Source organism: Podarcis liolepis (assembly GCF_965112155.1).
Source record: "Podarcis liolepis genome assembly, chromosome: 14".
Classification (NCBI taxonomy): Eukaryota; Metazoa; Chordata; class Lepidosauria; order Squamata; family Lacertidae; genus Podarcis; species Podarcis liolepis.
In genome coordinates this window covers 2,290,086-2,298,128 of record NC_139569.1, presented here as the reverse complement: position 1 = coordinate 2,298,128, position 8,043 = coordinate 2,290,086, and the positions used below count along the sequence as shown (strand labels likewise).

Here is an 8,043-nt window from a genome sequence, read left to right as displayed (position 1 = left end):
CCCCCACAAATTCAAGGCAGTTCCATTGAAAACAAGGAGACTCAGGAGCTCAGGAAGAGACCTCACGCCAATGGTTGGTTAAGTCCAGTCAAAGGCGACTATGGGAGAGCCAGTGTTTGTCCACAGACAGCTTTCTGGGTCATATAGCCAGCCTCAGAGGCGTAGGAAGGTCAGGTGGTACCCGGTGCGGAAAATTTCTTGTCACCCCCCCCCCATTGATTTCCACCCCTCTTGCAAAAATGGTTTTACATTATTTCATATTTTCTTACAAAGGAATGTGGATTCTGTTCTGGGCCTCTGATAACAAGTAGGCGACGGCAGACAGATACTTAAATCTACAGGATGCCTTGTGTTATTTTATTTATATTTATTTTTTATTTATTTAATAAAATTTATTTTTAAAAACGTGCAAAGTGAACTTTTTTTTTGGAAAATGCCTGCTCCACTGAGTTGCAATTTCAGCCTTCACAACATAGGAAAACGGCCAATTAAACAGCTATTTTTGTGGAGGAGGGTGAAGATATTAACTGATATGCATGAAATTTCATATATAGCTATATAATCCCTAGTGTAGTAAGAGAAGACCTCTGGAGCAGGCATTTTCAAAAAAAATGTTTTTTATGAACCGCCCTAGTAGGGCAGGAATCGTTCCTTGATAATTTGTCACCCCCCTCCATGATGGCACCTGGGGCGGACCACCACCCCTTTCCTACACCCCTGGCCAGCATGACTAAACCGCTTCTGGTGCAATGGAACACCGTGATGGAAGCTAGAGCGCAGGGAAATGCCATTTACCTTCCTGCCACAGTGGTACCCATTTATCTACTTGCACTGGTGTCCTTTCGAACTGGTAGGTGGCAGGAGCTGGGACAGAGCAACGGGAGCTCACCCCGTCGCGGGGATTTGAAGCGCCAACCTTCTGATCGGCAAAGTATGATATGAGTAGTATGTAGCATGAGCTACACCAAGTGGGGGGCCCCCCTCTGGCCCTCCAGATGTTGTCGGACTACAACTCCCAGTATCCTTGACCACTAGCCCATGCTTGCTGGTTCAATGGGAGTTGTAGTGCAGCAACATCTGGAGAACCAAAGGGTCTCCATCCTTGCAGTGGCGTAGCGTGGGTTGTCAGCACCCGGGGCAATGCAAGTAATTTGCGCCCCCTAACCCAAACCCCCAGATGTTGCGCCCGGTGCGGCCGCCCCCCTGCACCCCCACGCTACGCCACTGCATCCTTGGTCTCCATCTCCTGGGGTTGGAAGCTGGGTGGAGGATGATGGGAGTTGGGTAGCCATGGGACCCTCTCCACGGTTTTAGGGAGGTGCTGGAGAAGAACCGGAGGCCCCCTCCCCTTCTGCCTGCAAACGGTGGGCTCTGCCTCTGACTAATCTGCGTAGGATTGCACCGCGCAACTGCAGTCATTTAATACATATACTGTAACCAAGACTGCAGCAAGCCAGCGCGCGCTTCGATAGCCTAAGCCTAAGAAACGCTGAGGGTGTGCTCTCCCCCGGGGAAAGCAGACGCGCGCTTCATTCTGATGCGCTTCGAAATGGTCTCGCCCTAGACATCTCCCTCCCTAAAAAGCCCCATTGTTTCCCACGCGGCTTACTCCCAGGTAACAGCGTGCCTCGCCAGCGGCACGCTCCTACTCAGAAGCAAGCCTCGGTGCCTCCAAGCGGGACTTACTCCCGGGAAAGCTGCTCCCACCATCGCCCTTTGCGCAGCATCGGGTCTACAAGCAGACGCAGCTCCCCTCGGCGCGCCCCGCGCCCCAAAGGAAAGGCGCACCGATGCGCTTGGGGATGGGCGCGCGCGGAAGGAGAGAGGAGGGGGGGTAAGCGCGTGTGCGGCTGCTTTCCTCTTTGCTGGGGGGGTGGGGGGTCAGCCTTTTGCATTGTGGGTGGAAAAGGGCCTGGCAGCTCCGGATGAGGCCCCCTCCGTGCGCGGACTCCACCCCCTCTCGTCTGAGGCGCCTCGGAGGCGGGGTCGCCTTTTCTCTCCGTCTCTTATTAAAGAGGGGACCTGACATCACCCGCGCGCTAGAGAGAGGCGGCGGCGAGGGTGGCAGCAGCAGCAGCAGCAGCAGCTGGGCTTTGTGAATCGGCCTTTGTGAATCGGGCAGGGGGAAGGCGAGGCCAGGCAAGGAGAAGGGGGGCAGCAGCAGCAGCTGGTCCGCCAGCCAGCCAGACAAAGGCAAGCCGAGGAAGGGGCCCCATCAGCCAGCCAGCCTCCCTCCCGCCCGCCTGCCTGCCCGACGCCGTTTCCCCCTCTCGCCCGGCTTTTGCGCGCCCCGCCATGACGGCCAACGGCACTTCGGAGTCGCTCCAGATCCAATTCGGCCTCATCAACTGCGGCAACAAGTACCTGACGGCCGAGGCGTTCGGCTTCAAGCTCAACGCGTCGGCGCCCAGCCTGAAGAAGAAGCAGATCTGGACGCTGGAGCAGGCGGCCGAGGACTCGACGGCCGTGTACCTGCGCAGCCACCTGGGCCGCTACCTGGCGGCCGACAAGGACGGGCACGTCAGCTGCGACAGCGAGGCGCCCGCCTCGGCCGACTGCCGCTTCGTCATCCTGGCGCACGACGACGGGCGCTGGTCGCTGCAGTCGGAGCCGCACCGTCGCTTCTTCGGCGGCACCGAGGACCGCCTGTCGTGCTTCGCGCAGAGCATCTCGGCGGCCGAGAAGTGGAGCGTGCACCTGGCGCTGCACCCGCAGGTGAACATCTTCAGCGTCACGCGCAAGCGCTACGCGCACCTGGCGGCCGCCCGCGACGAGATCGCCGTGGACCGCGACGTGCCGTGGGGCCTGGACGCGCTGGTCACGCTGGTCTTCCAGGAGCAGCGCTACAGCCTGCAGACGGCCGACCACCGCTTCCTGCGCCGCGACGGGCAGCTGGTGGCGCGGCCCGAGCCCGACGCGGGCTTCACGCTGGAGTTCCGCGCCGGCAAGGTGGCCTTCCGCGACGCCGACGGCAAGTACCTGGCGCCCTCGGGCCCCAGCGGCACCCTCAAGGCCGGCAAGAGCGCCAAGGTGGGCAAGGACGAGCTCTTCGTGCTCGAGCAGAGCAGCCCCCAGGTCGTGCTGCGCGCCGCCAACGACAGGAACGTCTCCATCCGGCAAGGTGAGGCAGCCGAGGAGGCCGTTCACACGTGCGGCGGGCGGGCTCCGGGCGCGCGCGTTCCCTTGGCCACCCGGGTTGGCTACCCTCCTCCTCTGTTTCCCCGCGCATATGCTGATTCACACGTGCATTACTTCGCACGTGTAGGTGGCTTGCCCCGGGATGCGCTTTCCCTCGCGGGAAGGGAAGAGCAGACCACGTTGTCCTGGGCGGCTTGGGCTCTCCTCCTTTGTTTCCCCCGCGTAGATGCTGATTCACACGTGCCGGGAGGGGGCAGGCTCCAAGTTCGTTCTTTCGTTCGCGGCTGCAAGTGGGAAACGTGTTCCCTTAGGCGTCATTGTCTCCCTTTCCCCACTCTGTTTATGCTGATTCACACGTGCGTAACTCCACGCGTGCATAACTTTGCGCTCTCCCGATGTCGGTACTTTCAATGCCTCGCGGCCGGAGCGCCTCTCTTTGCAAGAAGTTGTTTCTAAGGAGATCCCCTTCTTCTTTTTTTTGCTGGAGGGGGGCAATTCAGGCGTGGAAATTGCCGGATTAGGCCCTCGAATGGTGAGCGAATGGGCGGAGCGGCCCTTGGGGAGCGGCAAGAGAAATGGAACTTTGTTCCCCAGGCCGAGGGGGCGTTTTCCTGCGGGGGGGGGGAGCAGCAAAGGGGAACTTGTTGCAGGATTTCCCCCCTGTGCGACGGGATGGGCGGGAAATCCTTTCCCCAAAAACGTGGCACTCCACGAAGTGGGAGGGAACCTCCTTCCTGCCCTTCGGAAATGTCTTTGATCCAAACCAAGCCCTTTGTGAATGGGAAACGGGGAGCGGAAGGGAACAGTGAGTGGCGGAGATCCTGGCTTTGCAAGATGGGCACTCTCCCCCCCCCCGCCCGCCCCCAGATACAGAATTGCTTTGTCTCCTTCGCCAACCCGTCTTCTGAGGAAGAGCCTGGTGGATCAGGGCCACCTAGTCCCGCATCACAGTGGCCAAAATACCCCTCAGAGTATAGAAATCTAGATAGACTGTTCCTGGACTTGGAGGTTCTATGAGAACACCTGAAGAGTCATTGCTGAATCAGGTCAAAGGGGACTCATCCAGCTCAGCATCCCGCTCTCTCACTGGCCGGCCAGGTGCCTCAACTGGGAAGCCCAACAAGGCCCCAAGCCGGGTGCCCCTCTCTCCTCCCCGTGGCTTCCAGAGCAGAGCCCTCTTGGCCAGTCTGTAGCCCTGGAAGATCATAGGTTGGGAAAATAAAAGGCCTTTGCTGGTTAGGGTCTCCTCCAGATGGACTGGTCTTGAAGACCCCCCCCCTTTCCCAATGGAGATTGGCTGCCACTGGGTCCCCCCTGGGCTAGCAACTAGGAGGGGAGGGCAAGCACAGGGCTCTCATTCTTCAGGTAGCCCTGCAGCAGCCCCCTCTCTTCCCTTTCTCGCCCCCCCTTCTAGAAGTCTAAGCTTTCTCTCCCCCACTTCTGTGTCTCAACAATTTAAGGTGGGGGTAGTATTTGCAGAATCAGAACCCCAAAAAGCAGGTATACCAGTTGGCGTCGAAGCATCTCTGTGCACAATGGGGGGGGGCATCCTTTCAAGTTGACGACAGCATGAAAAACCTAATAATCCAGTTAATATTCTTAGTTATTTGCTGTGTTTGTAATAGTAATAGTTTATAGTTTATTAGTTATACCCCACCCAACTGGCTGAGTTTCCCCAGCCACTCTGGGCAGCTCCCAATCGAGTATTAAAAATACAGCATTAAATATTAAAACCTTCCCTAAGCAGGGCTGCCTTCAGATGTCTTTTAAAGAGAAGAGAGCTGCTTATTTCCTTCACATCTGAAGGAAGGGCGTTCCACAGGGCGGGCGCCACCACTGAGAAGGCCCTCTGCCTGGTTCCCTGTAACCTCGCTTCTCGCAGTGAGGGAACCACCAGAAGGCCCTCGGAGCTGGACCTCAGTGTCCGGGCAGAAAGATGGGGGTGGAGATGCTCCTTCAGGTAGCTCAAGGTGGTTGGTGTGCATAGTTCTTCCTTCTTTTTGTTGAATGCCCTGTGAGGTAGGTTAGGCTGAGAGGCAGTGGCAGATCCCCAAGGTCACACACACCCATGAATGGGAGGACTGGTACCCTGGTCTCTCCCAGATCCTCGTCTGACTGTGTCCCTCCCCCCAAAAAAACCTGGCCGCCTTAATCTTGTGCAATGCAGGGAAGCAGAGCATCATCTGGACTGAGCAGCTGGAGTGAGCAAGCAAGTCTGTGCACATGCGCGCCTGGTCACAGGCCCCCGCCCCACCCACATCCTCCCCAGGCACGTGGTCCTCAGCCAGTAGCATCTCTGTTCCTGCCTCTCCTCCCTGCATGCTGCCCCCTCCCCCATGCTTTTACCACTCCTCCCCCCTCTCTCTACCCACCCCCACGCCAGGCCTGCCTTCTGCCTCTTCCTCAGCTGTCCTGTTCCACCTGCTGCTCAATTGCCTAAATGGGGGGGGGCGATGCTCCTCCCACCCGCATAGCACTGCCGGATCAAATTCCCTAAATCATCCCTAAATCGAGGGGACTTTGTGTTCGTGGTGCCAGGTTGGTTCTGGGGTGCATTGTGCACAAAGCATGGGCACCCTCTTCTGGGCATGACTTTTTGGGTGGAGAAAACCTCAACAGGCGGCCTCATGGGACAGAGGTGTTGTTGTTTTTTTGCGGGGTGGGGTGGGGGTGGGATTGAGTTTGATTGCAACGCAAGCCACTAGTCCCTCTGATCTCCTTTTCCAAATGTGTTCTTTCTCTCCTCTCTCTGCTCCTTTCCAGCACTCCGATTTGTGCAGCTGTATCCTAGTTTTTTTATTTTCCCCTCAAAGTGTGTTTCCTCCCCCCAGCCCCCCCACTGCCTGCTGGTTTTGTAGCATCTATTTTTCACAAGGAGCGAAATGGAGGAGGGGGGTCTTTCACTGACCTCTACTCTGATAGCCCCTCCCTTCAAATTCATGCTGTATCTGATTTCTGTTCTGGGATGGGCACAAAGGCACCATAAGGTCAAAAATCCCCCCCCCAAAAAAGCCCCAAGGCTTCTCTGAAGAAGAGAGCAAACTCTGCCTCCTGCTTAGTTCTAAATTTGGGGTAGGCAGTTGTGGCTATTGATGGTCTGCCTTGGGGCAAGACAGATCTTTTTCTTTTTCCTTTTGACTAATTGCATAGCTGCTGTCTGGGTTTTCCTAAACCTAGAAATCTCTGGCTCATTTTCCCTTTAAAAAGCTGACTCAACAGGAGATCAAAGGCGGCTAATTCCACCAAGAAAACCTTCCATCAGAGCTCGCACCCCGCCTCCCTTTTCTTTCTTTTTTAGAAAGCCAGTGATTAAGTTCTGGAAGCAATTCACTCCTCCCCACCCCCTTAAAAAAATTACAGAATCTCATTAAACAGCCTGTCTTTGTGGTGGAAGCAGCCGTGAGAGGGTCTTAGCAGTTCCATTTTGTTTGGTTTTTACTTTGGCCACTGCTGAACTGGACTGAAAAGTGAAGCAAACCCTTAAAATTCTGTGCTCGGGCAATCTGAATTCTGCAACATGTGTGAATCATGAGGCCTAGGGACTTGATTTTTAAAAGGGCAAAGGAAGCTGAATTCTGTAGCCCAAACAGCAGCATGAATAATTGTGGCATGGATCCATAGCTGTTTTTTGGGGGGTGCAGAGGGGCAGGCAGAGTGTAGTGCAGAATGCAGTGTATATGCAAGCCGTAGTCAATGTCCGCTTAAAGCGCACAACTTTGCTCCAAAGAATCCTGGGAGTTGTAGTTGGAAAGGGTAGCTCCATGCAGCTGCAACTACAGTTCCCAGGATTCCTTGGGGGCAAAGCCACATACATTGAATGTGCTTCAGAGTCTTGTGCTGTGAATCCTTTTGCCTAGTTGGGCTTTGCTGGAGGAGCCTGAAACTGACACAGTTTCGTGAATGGGTTTTAGCTGAAAATCTGAGCTGAGTGGCCGACTTCTTAGCTGACCTACATTGAAGTAGCACAAAGGGAGCTTTGCGCCTGCTGGCCGGCCCTTTGGCTGAGTCAGCTGCATGCCAAGCCTGTCCTCTGCCCCCCCCCCCGTCTCTGGGCTTGCATGCCTGCAGCCGGGTGACCGCCTCAGAGTCCTTGCACAAGGGGGGGGGGAGAACAGAGCCCCTGAGGATTTATGGGGGCACAGCCTGGCTGGCTGCAGAAAGTATGTGTGCAGGCACATGCAAGATTGATGGTGGCTGCCTGCTGCTTAGGAACAGCCCTGGGTACCGTTTTAATGAAAAAGAAAGCATTTGGCTGGAGAGTTCTTTAAAATTACAGATAACCTTGGCTGGAAAAGGGGGGGGGAGCGGTTAAGACTAGGACTGGGGAGTTGTTGTTGTTTAGTCGTTTAGTCGTGTCTGCCTCTTCGTGACCCCCTGGACCAGAGCACACCAGGCCCTCCTGTCTTCCACTGCCTCCCGCAGTTTGGTCAGACTCATGCTGGTCGCTTCGAGAACACCATCCAACCATCTCGTCCTCTGTCGTCCCCTTCTCCTTGTGCCCTCCATCTTTCCCAACATCAGGGTCTTTTCCAGGGAGTCTTCTCTTCTCATGAGGTGGCCAAAGTCTTGGAGCCTCAGCTTCAGGATCTGTCCTTCCAGTGAGCACTCAGGGCTGATTTCCTTCAGAATGGAGAGGTTGGATCTTCTTGCAGTCCATGGGACTCTCAAGAGTCTCCTCCAGCACCACAGTTCAAAAGCATCCATTCTCACAGGTTCAAATCCTCACTTAGCCACAAAGCATCCCTGTCCTTCAGCCTACCTCACAGGGCTCTTGGGAGGATAAAAGGGGGAGTGCCTCTATAAACTACTCAGAATAAGGGGAGAAGGGAAGAATGCACGATGCTGTGCGTGACAGATGTTTGCCTTGATGCATCAGTGCTAGCGAGCTATTGGATTATCCCAGTT

At 55.7% G+C, this 8,043-nt stretch overlaps 1 protein-coding gene across 2 annotated transcripts in view; it reads left to right on the top strand.

Moving 5' to 3' along the window:
• The first annotated feature begins 1,880 nt into the window (after nucleotides 1-1,880).
• The window catches only part of FSCN1 (fascin actin-bundling protein 1), a 43,015-nt gene continuing 36,852 nt past the window's right edge, over nucleotides 1,881-8,043 (top strand). The window contains exon 1 of one of the 2 annotated variants that reach the window (XM_083474765.1): nucleotides 1,881-3,121. In XM_083474765.1, coding sequence (XP_083330891.1) covers nucleotides 2,296-3,121 — 826 coding nt within the window. In that variant the 5' untranslated portion in view covers nucleotides 1,881-2,295. The remainder of the gene's footprint in view (nucleotides 3,122-8,043) is intronic. The other variant, XM_083474766.1, reaches the window with a different exon arrangement.